The 19,816-nt window shown below is 37.2% G+C and overlaps 1 protein-coding gene across 1 annotated transcript in view; it reads right to left on the minus strand.

The window, feature by feature from the left end:
* Positions 1 to 2,018: 2,018 nt before the first annotated feature.
* Positions 2,019 to 19,816, minus strand: part of COL5A2 (collagen type V alpha 2 chain) — a 121,626-nt gene continuing 103,828 nt past the window's right edge. The window contains exons 36-54 of the mRNA XM_026069062.1: positions 19,252 to 19,305; positions 19,086 to 19,139; positions 17,925 to 17,978; positions 16,977 to 17,084; positions 16,823 to 16,876; positions 16,551 to 16,604; positions 15,274 to 15,435; positions 15,053 to 15,160; positions 13,922 to 14,029; positions 13,702 to 13,755; positions 13,292 to 13,399; positions 13,146 to 13,199; positions 11,743 to 11,850; positions 10,892 to 10,945; positions 10,082 to 10,189; positions 7,828 to 8,119; positions 6,698 to 6,885; positions 4,533 to 4,757; positions 2,019 to 3,671 (exon numbers count right to left, since the gene is read on the minus strand). Of these exons, the coding sequence (XP_025924847.1) occupies positions 3,525 to 3,671; positions 4,533 to 4,757; positions 6,698 to 6,885; positions 7,828 to 8,119; positions 10,082 to 10,189; positions 10,892 to 10,945; positions 11,743 to 11,850; positions 13,146 to 13,199; positions 13,292 to 13,399; positions 13,702 to 13,755; positions 13,922 to 14,029; positions 15,053 to 15,160; positions 15,274 to 15,435; positions 16,551 to 16,604; positions 16,823 to 16,876; positions 16,977 to 17,084; positions 17,925 to 17,978; positions 19,086 to 19,139; positions 19,252 to 19,305 (2,094 nt within the window). The 3' untranslated portion in view covers positions 2,019 to 3,524. The remainder of the gene's footprint in view (positions 3,672 to 4,532; positions 4,758 to 6,697; positions 6,886 to 7,827; positions 8,120 to 10,081; positions 10,190 to 10,891; positions 10,946 to 11,742; positions 11,851 to 13,145; positions 13,200 to 13,291; positions 13,400 to 13,701; positions 13,756 to 13,921; positions 14,030 to 15,052; positions 15,161 to 15,273; positions 15,436 to 16,550; positions 16,605 to 16,822; positions 16,877 to 16,976; positions 17,085 to 17,924; positions 17,979 to 19,085; positions 19,140 to 19,251; positions 19,306 to 19,816) is intronic.

Genomic DNA, 19,816 nt, shown 5'->3' on the forward strand with positions numbered 1-19,816 from the left:
TGCTTATATTTTAACAGTTATATTATTTATGTATCATATGTACAGCATATATGTATTTAAATTTATTATATTTAATTTACATTAATATAGAAAGTAATATTAATCTTGCCCAGTTAAGCCACTGGGCAAGTTAAATGATTTGCCCAGTAAACTATATCACTGAGACCACTTCTGTATTCAGTCACGTCTCCTACTGCTCAAAATAAATTAAGAGAAGCTGTCAGGCAGGAAAAAAAAAAAGGTCTTATTCTTAGAGAAGGCATAACTAAACTCCATTCAAAATATAGTGTAAAGGTCAAAGATTATTAAAACTAGTCAATAGCAAAACAATAGGCTCTGCAATATTTGAATCCCAATTTTTTGTTCATTGTGTTTGCAGAAGAACACACTTTTTCATCTCTGGGAATATTTATCACAACCTCCAAGGCCCACTGAGCATATTTGAGAGATCTGCTGCATTTTTTCATGCGTCAGTAAGAACAGATTCTTTTGAAGTTTTAAGTTGAAAGAAATCTAACAATAAAATACACTGTAAAAAGCTGTTTCTGTTAGGAGCCACTGCAGGAGAAAAGAAACCCAATATGGATTCTGCTGTCTAGCTGTATAAAATCTAAGCCCTGAAGGAGAAAAATCAGTGTTAAAAAAGCCCCAAACCCTACTGACCAAAGTTGCTGCTTTTCATACTTGGCTGATATTTTGTACTCAGAGAGATATTAAAAACGACAGGGTCTCCCACTGACATGGCCCCTCGCGCTAGGGAAGCTCTGCATGTTCCCAAACCTATAATCAGCTATGTAATTGCATACAGAGTCAAGGCTGATATTTTATATCTGTAGTTCAGTGACACAGAGATAAAATCATTGCAATGATGATACCCATACCTTAAGAATCAACATTACAAATATAGATTATTTGGCTAAAATAAAATTATAAAAAAATCCAAATACACCTTTCTATACACTTCAAGATAAACTACCCAACCATCGTTAACCCCTCTGTGTATTGTCAACATACAATAAATACCAAATTATGAGTGGTGAATAACAGAATTTTAATTTCAACCTGAGATTTTACTGACTAGTTTTTATGGAGATGAAGTTGCAAAGAGAGAGACTTGAAAAGAAAAAAATATGTCCCTGATAATTAAACACTCTTCTTCAGCAACCTCACAAAACATTTATACTCATCATGGATTACGATATTCTGCTGATAAAAATCAGAGATTACAAATAACTTTCAAACGTGCATCTATACTCTAAATGTTCTTTATGCCCTTTGATAGATGTCCTACAGAGGTATGATCACAGCCACCTTTGCATGAATTTGTTTGAGCTTGCCGTTACACCTCAGATTATTAATATTATCCACCAGCTCTCAGGGATCCCACATGATATGGTTACTCATGAGTTGCATATTAATAGAAATCATTTCGTGCTAGTAAAAAAGAAATCACAGAGTTCCTGCTGGGGTCTGGAAAGCTTACGTCCGTATGAACTTGTCAACATCCCTGTTCACAGCCCATATACAAACATGCATACAGACATCCTGGACACTTGCAAAGTTTCCTTGAATACTTACCCTTTTAGAAGGATGAAACAAGCATAAATTCTTGCCTTCCTTTCTACAATGCAACTTTATGTCTGGTCCGGCAATTGTGTTCTATTAGAGACAATTTAAACTGACACTTGGAACTGAGGATCATGTTTTATTCAGTTTGGAATAAAAATCCTGATTCTCTGGAGTTTCGAACAACTCTAGTCAGGTAGCTTGACTAGGATTGCTGGTGATTACTCCACACAAATTGACACTGATCTTGTGAAAATTATCACAAAAAGGATATTATTCAAAATACTTTTATACTCCTATGTTTAAAATACTTCAGGTGAACACATCACAAATGAATTGTTTAAAATAGCAACAAAATAAAAAAAGGTTAAATACTTCTATTTTCACGTTCCTGGAAATTAACTGATATGGGACACACTGGAAGGAATTCTACAAAAAGGAAACCACTGACATAGCAAGAAGCATGTATTTAATTAAATGCTTTGCAAAGATACATGAATAAAGCTATGTGCATGACTTTCTTTAGGGATGGCCCCAGCTGTTTATTTTTTTTAAAGAAACAAACAAAAATGTGGAGAGCACAAATGCAGTAAAGAAACAAAAAACTAAGCAAGTTTGTACCTACATGCTTTACAAAGTAAAGCATGCTGGTGGTACAAAACATTCTATATACTGTATGACCAACAGATAAATGCACTGTAACATTGTTCTTTCACACACCATAAGCCTAACAGCTAAACTCTGAAAATGACATTGACAGTAGGCATCTTTATTTTATCAGCCTTCTATAGAGTCATTTAGCACCATCACTTCTTTTTTATTGTTATTATTTTTGCCCTGCCTATCTCCATTCTTGAAATAATAACAGAAGCATAGCACCTTTTAATATCTAAAATAAAAACAAGAATATTAAATGCATCCCAATTTCTAGAGATGAGGTAGCTCATGCTAAGAAATGATGGAACTTTCTTGCCTTGACAACTCAAGGCCATTAAGTCAAAAATTACTGGCGATGCATGTCTGGATGTCAGCTAAAAACAATGAATTTCTAAACTCTCTTTCTCTTTATTAGCAAATGGTCTGGTATACATGTGAATGACTTGCAACATACATAAATTGGCACCATATATAAGATACCTGTATAATTTGATATGTAAGGGCTTATTAGATGGACAAGTATTGGAAAATCAACAAGCATTGGGTTTAAGATGTATTTTGAAGATAAATGATAATTTAATGGAATTACATGGGTATATTGTGAGAAGTAAGAAGTCAGGCCTTAAAATTTATATGGGACAGTTCTACTGAAAACTCATATTTACCCCAGTAGTATTTTTACTTCATAAATTAATCATGGCTGTGGAATCCTCTTCTGAGCAGACTATTACATAGGAAAGTGCAGGAAAGGCAATGCCAAATTAAGATGGTCTTATTTGAAGAGATTTTATTCTATACAAGACAGATTTCTGTGAATGGCTATCCTACTGGCAACCACAGGAAGACATTCTGGGGTAGAGGGAGTAGACCTGATTCAAATACAACCAACAGTTCGCACAAGTGCTCTACTCTTCTGTTACTCAGTATGCATCCAAGCAAAAGAAATAATCCTTAGAGCTTTACATAGTTCCACATTAAAACTATCTATTTTGAATACATGTAAATTTTCAAATAATCTGAAGCAAAAGCAAGGAAAGATTCAGATTATTTTTAAAAGGTGATCATCGGTCCTCTTAAAATTGTACTGTTGTACTACAAAAGTTAATTTCAATCATTTAAAACAGAAGGTTTGTAAGTAAAATAAATATTCAAAAGGAGGCTGGGCATTTAAGAAGAACTGTATATACAATGCTGATCCAATATCAGCCATTACTTCAAGAGTCTCAGGATTAACTTCAGTCTAAGTTCATGTGTTTAATTGCTGCTGTTGCTGGGTAATGTGTAAATTTCCCCCCTTTCTCTTACACAAAGCAAACTGGCCCAATTTCAATTCCAAATTCCTGGTCGGTGCTGCCAATGTCCACCGGCGCAATATCTATGACAGGTAAGCGCGCCACATTCTGCGTTCTGTACTCAAAGACAGTCTTGCCCACATTCCCATTACGTTTCTGAAAAACAAAGAAAGGAAGCGTTAGGCCCGAGCTTGTGTGAGAAGCAGGCTGAATGCCAGCAGGTGAGCCAGGTGAGGTATTTCAGAAGGATCTCACTGTATCTCCACTGAACGACGCACCATCTTGTGCACTGCACCTTGATCATTTTAAAATGTATAATACTGCTTTTACAGTGATGAGCAGATCCTTTAGATTGACACATTAAGGCCTTCTCAAACTGGATTGATTTTTCTTCTTCTTATGAAGTTCTTCCCTGTGTGTTAATATGCTCCTGCACATGTATTCTTGGGCTACACTCCATTAATGCACACTCTAATTTATTTAAAGTCCAAAGCTAACTTTAAAAATATTTTGCCAATATCTTGATCTTGGCTGAGAATGTTATTGAACATGAAAAAAACTTATGCTACTTCTACCTGATCGTTTTGATTCCCACTGGGAATTTTTTTGTGGGACCATTCCTCCTTTCCAGCTAGGTCAGCCACAGCACCAACAAATTTGTTTTAGTGTATTGCTATTCATCTGGCAGACAAGTGCTTGAAGTTATTTGGTTTCTTTGTGGGATCCCCCACAGAGGTAAACAAGTATTGGGAGATGCAAGATGGTAAGATATATATCTCAGTATGCTCACTAATAACTAGTAATTTATAAATATCCTCTAAATAGTGCAGACTTCCATTAAGTGAACCCAGAACTGTATTAAAATATCAGTTTGACCTGTTACTTCTATAATTCATGTTGAAATTCTGCAGCATTTTAATTATCTTGTTCTATGAATTCTTGCTAAATTGAGGAAGAACTGACAATATTAGAAAAGTCCTTTTTCTCCATACCGAATGATAAAAAGACAGAACTTACAGAACAGCTGTCATGAAGAACAGTATATCTGAATCGGCTGTTTCCCTCTGCTTTGATCTCCAGGTCATTGGCGCCTTTCAGAATTACAGCTTTTTTCAGGTTCTTAGTCTGATCATCCATGTACCCAACACTGTTCTTACAATGGTAAGTGATATTCTGGGAAGCTTCCTTTGATAAAAGGCGCAGGAATGTCATTTGAGTGACAGCRGTATCCCCATACACAAACTGTGAAGATACGAAATAGATTAACATATATTACATGAAAATTCAAATAAAGTGTGTGAATTTTATACATATCTGCCATTCTCATAATCCTTTCCAGACATGACTAGCACAAGACCTATGACAGAAAATACAAGAATGATTTCATTTGTGATTTGCTGCAAGTTGAGGACCAAGAAATACAGACATCCTGTAGCAGGGATCATTTTGGAAAATTTTGATCGTAATGCAGAAACTTTGAAAGTGAACAACTGACCCTATTCTGGAAGGCAGTTGGGTGTCCACAGACATTTCAAGTTTTTGAATGAATACTGAATTCTTTCAAAAAATGGATTCAGTAAGAGCTAAACATTATGTATGAAATAGTAATTTATAGCAACCTCAAACTAGATAACAAACATCAGTCACAGAAAACCCTTTTATATTCTACCTACTATATCACAACTTTAGGAGCTTGTTTTCTATAGAGTTTACATTTTATTTAGAAGCATCATCAACAGCAAAAGTTTGACTAAATAAAAATACCTATACATTTACATATGGACATTATAAAATTAACTTAGGCAGAAGTTTGAAAAATGCTTTTATATTTTTTCACTGTTTCTATAAGAAACTCCATCAATTTTTCTGTAAATAACAAAAATTCTAAAATAACTGAGATTTTTGCCATACCTGTGCAGTTTTCATTTTATTCATGCTTTGTGAATGATTGCAACATAGAAAACCACAGTTAGGAATGACTAAAAATGTGCACATTCCACTACACTTTGCCAAAAAAGAGAAAATCTTATTTATTGCTACTGTCATTATATACAAAATGTGTTATCTATGTTTATTGATATCAGAAATACATTTATTATTTAGAATATTTGAAGTGTTCATGCGACTATTACACAGATCATACTGGTAGTTATCAAGTCTGACAATGTTGTCAAAAATTATATGTTCTTTTATAGTTTTCCTTAAGATAATTTCTTCTGCCAAAGAGTATCTGACTTACAAAAACCCATTTTGTAGCTCTGCAGGCTGTTATATGTCAACTGTGACATTCTGGGTGATGGCAAGTTCTTCTGAATTTAGTAGGACGTAAAAGCACTGAGCATCTCAAAAATGCAACCAGTATCATATCTGCTCCCAATTGTTAAAGTTCTGAACTGTCATCAGGAATCTAGCTGATAATGGCACAGTTATTTTCACCCACCAAATACTCATTTTAAAGATGTTTAATTACTCCCTATGAAATAAAAACTGCAAATGCTTTCTATGTTTTTGATTCAATAAACTAGGAACAAAAAGGTACAAGCTGATGGAATAATTATATACTTTGCATATCATAAACTTATGTTATTTGGCAGCACCATTAAGCCTACTTTTAGCAGTTATCACAGAGGGAAAACCCCATGGAAAGCTAAGAGAGGGATTTTTGTCTGTCTAGACACTGATGTATTGGGTCCTGACACACATAATACAACAATCATGCTTTCTTTAAAACCAGCTTAGTTGAGAGAATTTATAAAGGAGGTTTTATATTTTTTAGGAGTAAAGAGTATTCTGAAAGAAAGAGTGGATTGCAATTAAAACAAAAGTTATTTAAATTATGCATTAGGATTTAAAGAAAAAGAAAACACTTTTTAAGGACAACAATAGAGAGTTACTAAAACAGATTGCTGGAAAAGTTGAAGTTTTTAGGATTAAGAAAAATAAACATCCACCAGCAGTGGTCTAGTCATAGCTGATCCTGCCTGAAATATACTTGCATAGTTTCTCCCAGACTCCCTTCCTATAACTGCTGTATGATAATAACAACAGATTGAATACCCACCAGTCAAACAATATTTATAAGGTTCTGACCACAGCAGACTCTGCTCAGTGCAGCAGATAAAATCCAAACCAGAAGGAACTAGAATAGAAGAGAATTCTTGAAATTAAACGTGTTTAGTTACCTGTGATCCCCTGTTCATATCAAGGCCATACCAAATAGGCTTCAGATCAGATGACCTGCTGGTCCACCATGTTTTGCGTGGTATAGTAGATGGGTTTGCAGAAATGCAGGTCTCTCCAGTTTCCATGTTGCAGTATACTTTTATAGCATCTTCAACACATCCCTGATTAGGATCAATCCAATATTCACCTACAAAGAAATGTGAACTCCACTGTATTATTAAGATTCCTGAAATAACTGGGGAGACAATACAAAAAGAAGAAAAACAGACATACACTTCATGTAACAATTTGGTTTGTATTTAAATGTGTGCTTTAGATATACATTATAATGTCGCTTTAAGATACAAGCTGATCAATATTTCAAATACTTCAAAATCAAGGAATTCAGACTTGGAAGTTGTTTAAGGTTATTAAGGTTGTTTAAATCCATTGCAAAGCTCCTAGAAACTCTCAGAACATAAAGACAACACAACAGTTAAAAGATGATTTTCCCTCCATATGAGAATCCRATGGCAGCTTCTCCAATTGTTGATGTTGGAGGCAAAGTTTCAGGACATGGGGAAAAGCTGGAAAGGCCTCCCATGGATCCTCTCTGCCTTCCAGTCTGTTCTCATTTATCACTGCTAACCAGTATACATTAGGCAAACTCCTAACTGGCATGTTAGCATATTACTACCTACGAATTGCCAATATGGAGAAGCAGCAGAAAATTCTGGATGGAAAGCACTCACAGATTGTCAGCAATGGAATGCACTGGGCACCCACAGGCAACACTTTGAGCTGACAACAGTTAAGCAAATATTAACAAGTGAGGTACATGATTGCAGAGATAGGTTGGTAAGTGCTCTATGGTGATAACACTTCAAGAAGTAGCACTCCATGAAAGTATAAAATATTTCAGATGTAAAAATACATCTGAATAAATATTGAATAAACATGGGATACATCAGAAGATACACTTCATAGGTAAGAAGAAATAATACATTTGTGAGAAGTTTATGAGCTCCTAGTGTGAATGTCAGTTTAGACCATCAAAATCTGCATTATGTATTTTTTCAGTGACCCAAATATATTCTGGAATAAGTCAGAACAATATGGCACATACAGAAGATGGTGTGTTTATACGCACCACTCTTCTTGGAAGGGTGGCAAAGCTTCAGGTCATCACAAGTGCGTGCCGGGTGCTTCTTTGAACCATCAGGACTGCGCATAGTCTCGATCTGGCTGCTCAGTGACTTCAGTGTGGCATGGACTCCTGGATCTGTTTTATTGTGATCATCTGGGGCTGCTTCATCTTCAGTAAACTCTGGTAGTGGATCTGCCATAGCATCATCATAGTGTCCCATAATGTCACCAATGGCAGCAGTAAGGTGTCCTGGAGGGCCTGGGGGGCCTGGAGGGCCTGGATCACCTGGTGGACCCTAAAGTAAAAACAAACAAAAACAAAAAAGGCAATACAGGGACAGCTGAGTCAACTAGGCAAAATGATAGCGAAGGGAAGCCGGTCACTAATAAAGCAAAACTTCAGGGCCAGTCACCCTAGGATGCAGGCAACATTCAGATATGGATAACAAAATCACAGTCCCAGGAACAGAGGTAAGAGACTAGAACTGCATGTGAGGCATTCTCTCTGCTTCATGTCCTCACTGCCTGTCTTACTACCTTGCTCAATTTCTACTTATTCCCAGCTGTCGGACTAAACAGCTGGAAAAAGTCAGCAAGGAATGGCCTCTTGATTCCATTTTTTTAAGCCATTCCTCCCTCCTCCTTCAAATCCCTGCCTAATGAATTTATTTCTTAAAACTCCCAACAGCTGTAAGTGATTTTTTAGAACAAACTAAAATTCTTGTTTCTACTGAGTTGTCTTAGGCACACTTTGAATTAGTAAAGTCTGCAGGGAAAACTGGGCACCAGAAATATCTTTACATTTATTGTGCATAGTGCTGAGCTTTTTGGCCACAGGTCTCCAAACACGTGATACAGAATCCATTTCATCCTTGTTTGGCAGAATAGGTGTTTCCCTGAGTAAGGCTATTTTCCTGAACGAGGGGTTTTGAGGTCCTTCTGTCARCCTGGACTGTGATACTTGGGGAGGTAACTGAGTCTTGAGACAGAAAAGGTCTGTTGGTACACACTGTATCTCCACCTGCAGACTCTGCCAGCTCTTCCTTGGCAGCAGAAAGTCTGTAATATATCTTCATTGCAAGTTTGATACTCTGGTGCAACAGATGGTATATCTGGATGCAGCTTTTCCTTGGACATTAATTACCTCAGAATTTGCAATTAGTGCTCCAAATGTTTAATACAGAACACACACCCAAACTAACACATTCTGTGTCTGGCAAATGCAGCACTTTTATTTTATTTATAGACTATTCATTCAAGTTTTGGTGCCTCAGCAGAAGCAGAGATAATGAAAATTGGCAGAAAATTAAATGAAATAGGGTAAATATTAGCACATGATAAACACAGGAAACAACATGAATATTTGTGTTATGAGACAAAAGAACAGCAGAAACTGTTTCTCTCTGTGACTCATTATTTTAGGTACCCTTATTCCACATTTCCCATATCCACTCCAAAATAAGCAATGCAAATCTTTTAACTCTTCACACGATCGTTCATATCAGGCTGTTCTCAAATCCCTCTAATTTTTTATCTATACCCCTTGGGATGCTACAAATTATGTTTTATGACTTAGGAGAACACAGATTGGTAAATGTGGAATGTGTGGAGGGCATTTGGCCAAGTTTAGGACTTTTTTGAAAATGGTCAGACCACTTTTTCTTTGTTGCAAATTAGCTCATGGTGATGCCTGTAAACTTCAGATTAGGCTGAAGGTGAGCTGAGGTCAGTGTTAGATTTTGGGCTAGTAGTTTGGACTTAAGGATTTCCTTAATGCAAGGCATGATGGAGTATGCTGCTGGCAATCAGGGTCACCTGGCTGTTCCTAAGTCAGCATCACCTTTGTGGGACTGGAATTAATTTAATGGTAGGGCCAACATGAAAGCTGACTTTGCACTACTGCAGGCTCCAGAGGCACCCATTGAACCGTGCTTAGGCCTGAGGCTTTAGGGCACAAATTGCCAAATAGCCATGTTGAGCTGCAGATTCAGCACGGTCCAGCCAGCTAATTACAGAAGTAGCTTCAGGTTGGCCTAAGGWTATCATAGGTGGATGAGACTAGGATACTCACAGGTCTGGAAGAAGTTAGTAAGAAAGTCCTTTTTAAACACAGTTACCCTAGCTATCTGTTGGAGAAACTATATATAATCTTATAATTTGCTTTGGGCTCATGGATGTTTGAGAAATTGCTGCAATAGAGTGTAAAAAATTGCATTATTTGAAGGTAATCTCTTCCCTCTATGTTCCCATCAACTTACTTCAGGTCCAGCTTCTCCCACACTTCCTCTAACACCCGGAGGCCCAATTGGCCCAAGTGGTCCAGGACTTCCATCCTTGCCTGAAGGACCAACTGGACCTGGAGGGCCCTGGACAAAATGAGAGAAAGAAGGAATGTGTTTTAGCATTTAATAACAAAGTTATCGAAAACAGCCTTTTACAAGCATTATCTCTTCAGGAGGCAATACAATTATTTTTGTCCATTACCTGATTTTTAAAAATCACCCTTTTTCTTCTTCTCTAAAATTAAGAAGGTGGCAGTTTTAATGCTATTTTCTGAAGTCAATTGCCTGAGACAATACACCTTGGATCAGCTGTGTTTTTCCCAAACCATACAGGTGGGTTCAATTCTGAGTGCTACCCAAACTTTGGAGTAGCTGCTTTATGCCCAGCTGTATATAGACCCAGAGATATCCTGTCACTTGGGAACACCCTAGGGAGCCATATCTTTCCGCTGCTTTTGGGTCAATGACATACATAGGGGGTATGAAAGGCAGAGCTGCAGTAAGCAGAGCTGCCACATGCATGGCTTCTTTGCATCAGCTGTAGCAAAAGTCTGTATAAAAAGACAGGAGCACCGTAGTGACTCAGAACTGGCCTTTTTATCTGGTTATAAGCTAGGCTTATGTTAAAGTTTTGTTATATCAAACAAGGTAACATCCCTCAGCAAAAGATAATACGGTTAATCACCACATGACACTGAAGTTGATAAATACCAGTAAACTAAAAATGAAACCCAAATAGAAATGTGAGAGTGGGGAAAATACCAAAACCTGAAACRTGATACTCACCCGAGGACCAAAAGGGCCTGGAATGCCAGGACTTCCCTGTTCACCAATAGGACCCTAAATGGAAGAAATTATGGTATCATTGAGATATCTAAAGCATATTCCTTTAGCTTAAAAAAAACCCAGTGTGTGATATCTGCAAATATGCAGGCATAGGGTTATAATATGCATGAACAATGGGCAGTACATTTCGCTCTTATGATTAATTTTCATCCTATTGTTCTCTTCTGTCACAAAGACACAGTAACAACAGCCATCAAAATTTAGAAGAATAGAATTTTCTGGTGCTTGGCTATGTATAAAGTTGTTCCTGCAGAACAGCCTTGCTTTCATGACATTCAGAATCAGACTGGGTTACAAAAGAGTAACTGTCAGCACTATTCTGAAGTGGAAAGATGCTTTGCGGTTCTTTTTATTGACTCTCTTCCTGGATGTTGAAACTTTCAGCTCTTGCACAGGTCAGTGAACAAATGACAAAAATCAAGTTTTTCATGGCATTGCTAACCAATTGCCACTGCAATCAGGAAGTACTTGCAAATATTTTAGAGACATACTGTCACACTGGCAAAACGTCTTGTAAACTCTAATGTGCTGCTTTGAAACTATCAACTTTTGTAATCATCCTGTGCTGCCAAGTCATAGATTCTCAGTGACTGGCCCCTTTGGATTGGCACAAATGAAACGAGCAGAACGCAAATCTTGCAAAGCACAAGTGCAGACAGTCAGGCCACTGGCAAGCACCTATTGGGAAAAAATAGCTCTTGTATTTATTTATGTATTTTAAATAACTATGGTCCCAATATATGGTTCAACTAAAAAGAAAATAAAATTACAGTAAAACCAGAACAACTTACAGGAGGACCAGGAAGACCTTGAAGCCCAGTGAAACCCCTGTGTCCTTTCTGGCCCCTATCACCTCGATCTCCATTGTCACCTTTGTCACCACGAGGCCCTTGGGGACCCTGTAAGCATCAGTGATGAAATGTAAGATTCTGGACTGGAAAAAAATTCATTTTGCTTTAGACACTGCTCTCCGACCTCCTTCACTACTAAAGCTAGAAAGGTGGTGGTGCTGGGACAGCTCCAGGAATCTTAATTTTTACCAAAAAAAAGTAAAAATTACATAAGACAGTGTTGTGCTTAATTACATTTGCAGTAAATTTAGTCTGTTTAGCTCTATCATACAGTCAAAAAAACTGTGATAAAAATATTTAATAAGTTACATAGCAGAATTACTAATGTTGAGAAATATCTTTGTCATAGTACATATGGCAAATAATTGTTACAGACAAGATTAAAATATTATGAATCTTTACCGTAGGAATCATAAAAGCTACTTTCAGTATGACGTCCCCCATATTGCACCTTTACTTTTCACAGTTCCTTCATTATGATTAAAATGCAACTGAAGTTCCATTCCCTAACTACAGATAACAGTGTTCAGGTTCTCCAGAACAAATGGCTTGGTTCTATTAATGTTATAATTTCATTCTGGTATTTCTGACAGTTTCAAACTTCTCATATTGATTTAAAAAAAATCATTGGAAAAAACAGTTTCTGCTTTCAAATCTGTATTTGTCAGCCCAAATTTCAAGTTAAATCTCTCAATGCAAAATTCCAAATAGTTTATCAATGACATCATTATTGCTAACTATTTAATAAACTTTTCCTTTTTCTCCTATGACTTTTGCTTAGGGATAGGACAGCATTCTTTTGAATTTCCCAAGTTTGAGATTAAGTTTTTGTTCCAAGCTTGGATTGTAAATGAGTTATATAACAGAAAAAGATGAGTTTTGTTTGTTTTTCCATTTGGATTGAAGTCAGAATCTCGTGAGTTGAATAAGGCAGTTTCATGGAAACAGGTGATTTTGTTACATTTCTGCCATTTTGATCTAAAAATCTGTCTTTCTGTTCAGTATTCATTTCTTTCTTCTCCCAAAATTTGATTTGTCAAACACAGACTCTAGCCATTTTCAAGCTCAGGTCATACCCATCATCTGGACAGCATTGCCCTCCAAATAGAGACTTCAAAAGCATTTGTTATTTCTCTGAAACTATTTTTAAAGAAAGCATAGGAATACTAGTATATTAAAAAAGATCTGCGCAGCTTTACAGCTTGGAAGACATTCTACATTCATTTGCAGGCAGAACACTAGAAGTTCAATCGCAATTCAGCATTCTAAATTGGGCTCAATTTCCCTTACACTCCCTTGTAAAAAGTATCTCAGATTATCCACAGTGACTACGGAGAACTTACAGGCAAGCCTCTTTTTCCTGCACGACCTGGGGGACCCATCGGACCTCGAGAACCCTACAAAGATTGCATAGAGATGACATGTGAGGGAATACACAAAAGCATATACAATATATTTTTGATAGACAAAAATAAAATGCCTCACTTACAGTTTCACCTCTTTGACCTGCATCTCCTGGAGGGCCAACAGGACCTGGAGTTCCTGGACCCCCTGGGGAACCTGGTAAGCCTGCAGGTCCAGGTTCACCACGATCACCCTGAGAAACATAATTTCAACATTATTCATCTAAATAATACTTTAGCATTCCTATTCCATTTTCTAGCAGTTATGATTTACGAAGATATCCTTGCTGTAAGAACTCAAGTCTGAGTTTCTGGAGGCAAGTGTTCTTAGCCAGGTTTCCTCAGCTTTGACAGGTACTTCTTATTCAAAGCTGTAATATGTTTTTTAGAAAAAGTCCTCCATTCAGGGAAACTGAATGAAGAGAAATAGCCTGCAGTAAATAAATAATAAAATGGAGATTTATAAAAGTGACTTAATAAAACAATATATTCTTACACGTTCTCCAACAGCTCCATCTCGTCCAGGAGTACCATCATTACCAGCAGGTCCCTAGAGTTAGAGAACCAAAAATAGGACTATTGATTTGCTCTGTAATCTTGCACTTGTATAAGAACAAAGAACTAGAAAGGTGTTCTCCATCTCTAACTTCAACTCTAGGAGAATAACTGCTAGACTAGTGCCTTTTTTTTCCATGGTATTACACTCCAATACTTACTTCTGGACCAGCTTCACCTACAGGTCCAGTGGCACCTGACTGGCCTATAGGTCCTGGAGGACCTTTATCACCTGGTGGCCCTGTGGGACCTTGTTTTCCTGGTGTACCCTAAAAAAGATGAGAAATATCACATCATAATTTAAATCATAAAATAAAGAAGACACAAGAAAATTGCTGCCTGTAAAACACTACTTATGAATCCATAATCCATAATCTGAAATACCATCAACATTTGTAACTTCCAAAAATTGAGAATTAATGAAAGCGTTTGTATAGATTTTTGATATATATTTGATATACTATGTATTTTTAAACAGTTTCATTGTGTTAGCTGCTTTTTATTAACAGCTGTTTGAATAGGCCTTTGACTAGGAGTTGCACTTCTAGTTAGTCTTTCTAGTAGTAACTCTAAGCACACACTCCCTTGATATGTCAATACGTCTGGTGGCATTATCCATGATGGACAAGAGCTTGCTAACTCTGGGAGACTAATCAGACTCTGGAAAAATGTAATGCAGCTTGAAATAACTAACATAATTTTTTTGTGTGTCTCAACACAAACACAGCTTCTGAGCCTGCAATAATCTCTGGTTCACTTTAGCTATAAATTGACTTTATGAATTCGGTGGTGTACAGTTGTCCTCTGCCCTTTTACTAATACTCTATTTAATGACTTGCTCTCCTGGATCATTAGGCTTTCTGAGAAATATCTGTAAATCCCATGTGAAAGCAAAGAAAGCCCAAATGGCAATTTTGAAGACTGCAGTTCACAATGACATTTATGAAATATTTACTCCCATTCAGGTGGCCTTTGGGTACCTAAATGAAGTGTGAGGTTGGTTTTTATTTTTTAAATACCTAATTTCCAGTCAAATTCTAACATGTTAACTAGAAGCCTTAACACTATTACCCATTTACTTTTAATTCAGGTTCAGATCCTGCATTATGGCAAAAATAAAATCTTCTACCTTATGCATTTGCATGAGGCTTAGTTATTCATTACTCTCTCTCTATTAAATCCTGTAATGGGGGTTTTCCAACTTTCTCCTCACTCACTGGACACTACACTCTCAGATCCACAAAGCTGATGAAGATGCTTAAGACTGGTATATTGACTAGGTTGTTACTTACTGCAGGACCTGGCAGCCCAGGCATGCCTCTTTCCCCTCGCTGTCCTGGCATACCAACAATACCTCTTTGACCAGTAGTTCCTGCTGGACCAGGGGGGCCGTCCGGGCCCTGAAATCCGCAAAGGATGAAACATTACTATCACTTCACTATCAATAACATAGGTAACAAGATCAAGCCTAGAGTTAGCTTAGAGAGAATTAATACCATCAACGAGAACGTACCGGCTGCCCGTCTTCCCCTGCGTCGCCCTTGTCTCCAGGACCTCCCGGGGGCCCAGCTGGCCCTCGATCTCCCACACGGCCATGAGAACCAGGATCACCGCGAAGACCTGGGGGACCTTCTTTTCCTGGCTCACCAATAGGCCCAGCAGGCCCTGGAGCTCCCTAATAAGATTAAAAGACCTTGTCACACTAGACTTTGCTCTTATCACGGCAATTAAACTCTAAGGACTGTGTTTTGATTAACTAATAAATACACATATGCTAAGAAAGGACCAATGCGTGATGACCCCAGGCTAGTACCACCTCATTTACAGTGGTGTTGGACTCCCAGGATTTTCAAATGATGTACAAGCTCTATCCCTCTTCCCCCCTTTCCCCCTGCCCCATTGCAATTCCAAACTTCCTCCTTCAAAGGACTTTTTTTTTTTTTTTTTTTAAATCTCAGACATGCAATTATGGCCAGAAAACTCACCCTCATTCATTCTTTCCAATATCATCAAGCTAAAAGTTCATATTTAAGCTTTCCATTCCCTTTGTCCCAATTAGTGTTTTCTTGTACCTTTGACCATTTACCAAAATTCTTTTGAAAGACTTCACATTTATATTATGTTTTTAATACAGCTGCTTTAACTTCTCTTCACCTTTTGATAAACTCACAATGACTGTGAGTCATTTTTTTCATGAAAACATAAAAAGACACATGAAGACAGTGACACACAGAGAAATGGAGCTGAATTTTTACTTGTTGAGCCACAGCTATTTTTTTTATTTTTATTTCAGTGTTTCTGCAAATGTTTAGATGTAAGTGTTCTTTTGGTGCTATTTTTTTTTTTTAGTAGATTATATTAATAACTTCACAGGTGGGATAGCCTGGCAGGGGCCTGTTCCTTTTACAAAAACTCTCCTAACTTCAGATATCACTGAAGAAAAAACAGTAAGAAAAAAAAAAAAAAAGGACAAGATGATACAAGATGTGGTTTCATTTCTGCAAGCAATTAATTCACCCAAGCAGTTTGAACAGCTCAAAGCCTAACCAAAGCCTACTTCACCCAGTGGAAAGTCTTGCACTAACTTGGACACACTGGATAAAGTCCAAGATTAACAAGCTTTATTTAATAAAGTAGGATGCAAACCTGCAGTCACAGAAGTCTGTGCTAACAAGCTGCTATAGCATCAGGCCACAAACACTGCTTCATCTTTCCTGTTTCAATTAGTCTTCAGGTTTTCGACTATCATTTTATAAAATGCACCTATTAGGAATATGTGAATTAACTTACAGTAGGTCCTGGAGGCCCAACTCTTCCAGCAGATCCTGGGAATCCAGTAGCACCCTAAAAAGCATGTTAATAACAACTTTACAGAAAGAATACAGCATTTTTTACCTGAAATGATCTTAGCTCAATTAATGAGCAACTGTTATAATTACAGTGTGTGAAATGCAAGCCGAGATGAAGAAAGATATGTGCATTTTTTCCTTTACACAYATTTTATGTAAAATTGTATTATTAGATTATTTATAGACAAGTTGCAGAAAATAAAATCTACTTACAGGTGGACCCTGAGTTCCTCGACCACCTTTCAAACCGGGAACACCTGGAGGACCCTAAGAAGAAAGAGAGGTGTGATAGTGAAAACTCAGGACATTTTAAATAAGCAAGATCAGCCTATGCCACTGGTTCTCTGATAACGTTCTTTATACTTACTGGTGGACCAGGAGATCCAGCAAGGCCCTGTGGTCCTGGCGATCCAGCATCTCCTTTCTGTCCAGGTTCCCCAGGTTCACCTTTCACACCTGGCTGACCATCAGGGCCCTAAAAGAAATAATAAAGAGAAGAGAGATCAGGTCAGAAAATAGCAAATCCTTCCAGTCCGAGAAAGTCAATCTGTAGGGTATTTCTGGAAGGCAAAAAAATMCAGGAGAACAAATCAGCCCAGAAGACAGTAGTAGTGCATTTGCTCAATGAGACAGTTCAAGAGAATTGTAACTTTTCACCACAGTCTTTAGATGATCACAGGTAGGATTTTCTGAAAATTTTGTGAAGTCAATATTTGCATTAAAAATATTGTCAGATCTAGTTCATATTTTTCTTTTCTTTAGACCCCTTAGTATCTATATATTTCCTATTTTCCTTGGCAGCTATTACATATCTAAAAGTAAAAGGGATTCAGCAAACATTCTCTTTTCTAGATTTTTCCACCCCAAGAGAAGTAGATGCCTAACTGTTTGTGAAAGGTCTGAAATGCACTATTGCCTGTGGGAAAGTTTGGGGTATTCACTGAAACACACAGACTTTCTACTTGTTCCTTTTATTCATTCTAACCTCAACTTCTCACGGGGTAAATCTTTGCTATGTTTCAGCAGATGACAATTTACAACTTTCCTCATTTTAATCTCAAAGGAAACAGCATATTCAGGAAGATGTGAAATCTGGTGAACAATTACATAATCTTATCAACAAAAACACTTTTCAACTGTCCAGAGTATTTATTGGCCCTTTTCTTTACATGATATAATAATGGGAAAAAGAAACAGCTCTTTTTGTAACAAAAATGTGACTCATGTTCCAGAATTATACTCCAGAATTATTCATAATGTAAGAAATGAAACGTGTCAAAGCATGAGTAAAGGATTAGTGTTATACAACACGTACCGGAGGACCAGCAAAACCAACAGCACCAGTTGGGCCATTTTCACCTCGGGAACCCTGGTCAAAAAATGAAGAATTGTTTTTCACATAAAATTCTTTCTATATACAGTATAATTTGCAAGTAAGAAGAAAAGATATAAACTATTTACTATCATAAGTGTAATTATATTCTTGCTCTAGTTATCAGAATTAAATGATCACTTAATCACACAATAGTCACATTTAATGTGTCAATCTCACATTTAATCACACAATAAACACAGTGTTAACTATGATGTTAAGATCTAGCACAAGTTCAAGACTATATATAAACTTTCAAGAACTTTCAGAATTTAGAGAAGGAAAACATGTGCAAGGACTAAAACCACAATAGGAGAAACTCTGTTCACAACCACTTTCAGTCAGAGCAGGATTAGCTGAGAGCACACACTCTATGTAAACCTACCATTCCAATCAAACACACAGGGCAAAAAAACCAGTAGTTCAAACATCTACTTTACTGTGAGGTCAGAATGGGCTGTGAGCTGCTTCAGTTGAGCTTACCACAGAATGTTTCTTTGGAAAAGAAGCAGATGATTGCTACCAAGGCCCAGCACTCCCCAGAGGGGTGGAAGCTGTTCCAATTTATACTGGAAATAAGGTTGTTCTGATTTACGACAGAGTTAATCAATTCCAAGCAGTATCAAGGATCTAGAAGGGCTGAGCCCATAATTCCCTAATCATCAAAGTCAACCTTTAAAATCCTTAAAATCACAAATAGGCAGAAGATGACAAGTTAACATAATTAGATCAAGAGAGATGTATCTCTGTCCATTGTCCTTCTAAGTATTTATATGTGTAGAGTAGTATCTGGTATAGGCATGCTTTTAGAAAGATTGAAATAACTAAAAGTGGTGACACGCTTTCAGGAGTGAGGGTAAATAAGGGTAACTCTATGCAGAAATTGCCCTAACACCAGTACAGAACAAAATCTGACAATAGTTTTACAAGTGCACAGCACTGAGTCAGGCACTATAAATTTTGGCTAAAAAGGAAAGAGAAGAAAAAGAGGAAAACCTATCAACAAGTGAGAGAAATGCCTAGAGTTTGGATCAGTGTTAAATATTAGTCCCTTAGCAATATTTGTCAACTCATGCCAGGCAAAAACCAAACATGTTTACTCACAGGGTTTCCACGGGAGCCAGGAGGACCAACTAGACCGCGAGGACCTGGTTCACCCTTAAAATAAAATTAAAGGTTATTTCCCAAGTAACTTGGAGCAGTGAAATTGTTAATAAAGTGTGCTGCTATTAAGAAACTTCAGTAGGGAATGGCACAAAAATCTGGTTACCTTTTCACCAGTGGGACCTGCTGGACCCGTTGGGCCTACTGGACCAGGGAGACCCTGTTGAACAAATTAAGATAAAAGGAAGTTAGAAAAGAGAAGCTTCAAAACCATTCAGTTAAAACTTCTCTTATTTACCATTTTCATGTGCATTTTAGCTCCTTTAAATTCTTCTCCTTTACCTCTGCAAGTTTGTTGGGTCTTCTTTATCTAAAATTTACTCGCATTTTCTCTCCCAGAGACTGAAAACCTGTATCTCAAAAGCCTTGCTTTCCCTCATTCTCTCATTCTTCACTAACTTCGTCTTTTCCTTTTTGCAGTATTTATGAAGACGACCAATGATCAAAAAGCTCTGGCTTTATTTTGCTCTCTCAGGAGGAAATGAGGTCCTTTTCTCTAACTTGCACAGAAGCTCTCTAGATCTTTTCTGCTAGTACTTCACTGTTTAAAATAACAAAAAAGGGTCTATCATTATCTTTGAAGGCTCATTTATTTATATCATGCAAACTCCTGAAAAGTGTCCTTTTTGTCCTCCTTGTGGCATTTAGGCATACCAGTTCCAATCTCTCCA

The sequence above is a fragment of the Apteryx rowi genome, unplaced genomic scaffold (genome assembly GCF_003343035.1).
Source record: "Apteryx rowi isolate R43461 unplaced genomic scaffold, aptRow1 scaffold_286, whole genome shotgun sequence".
Lineage (NCBI taxonomy): Eukaryota > Metazoa > Chordata > Aves > Apterygiformes > Apterygidae > Apteryx > Apteryx rowi.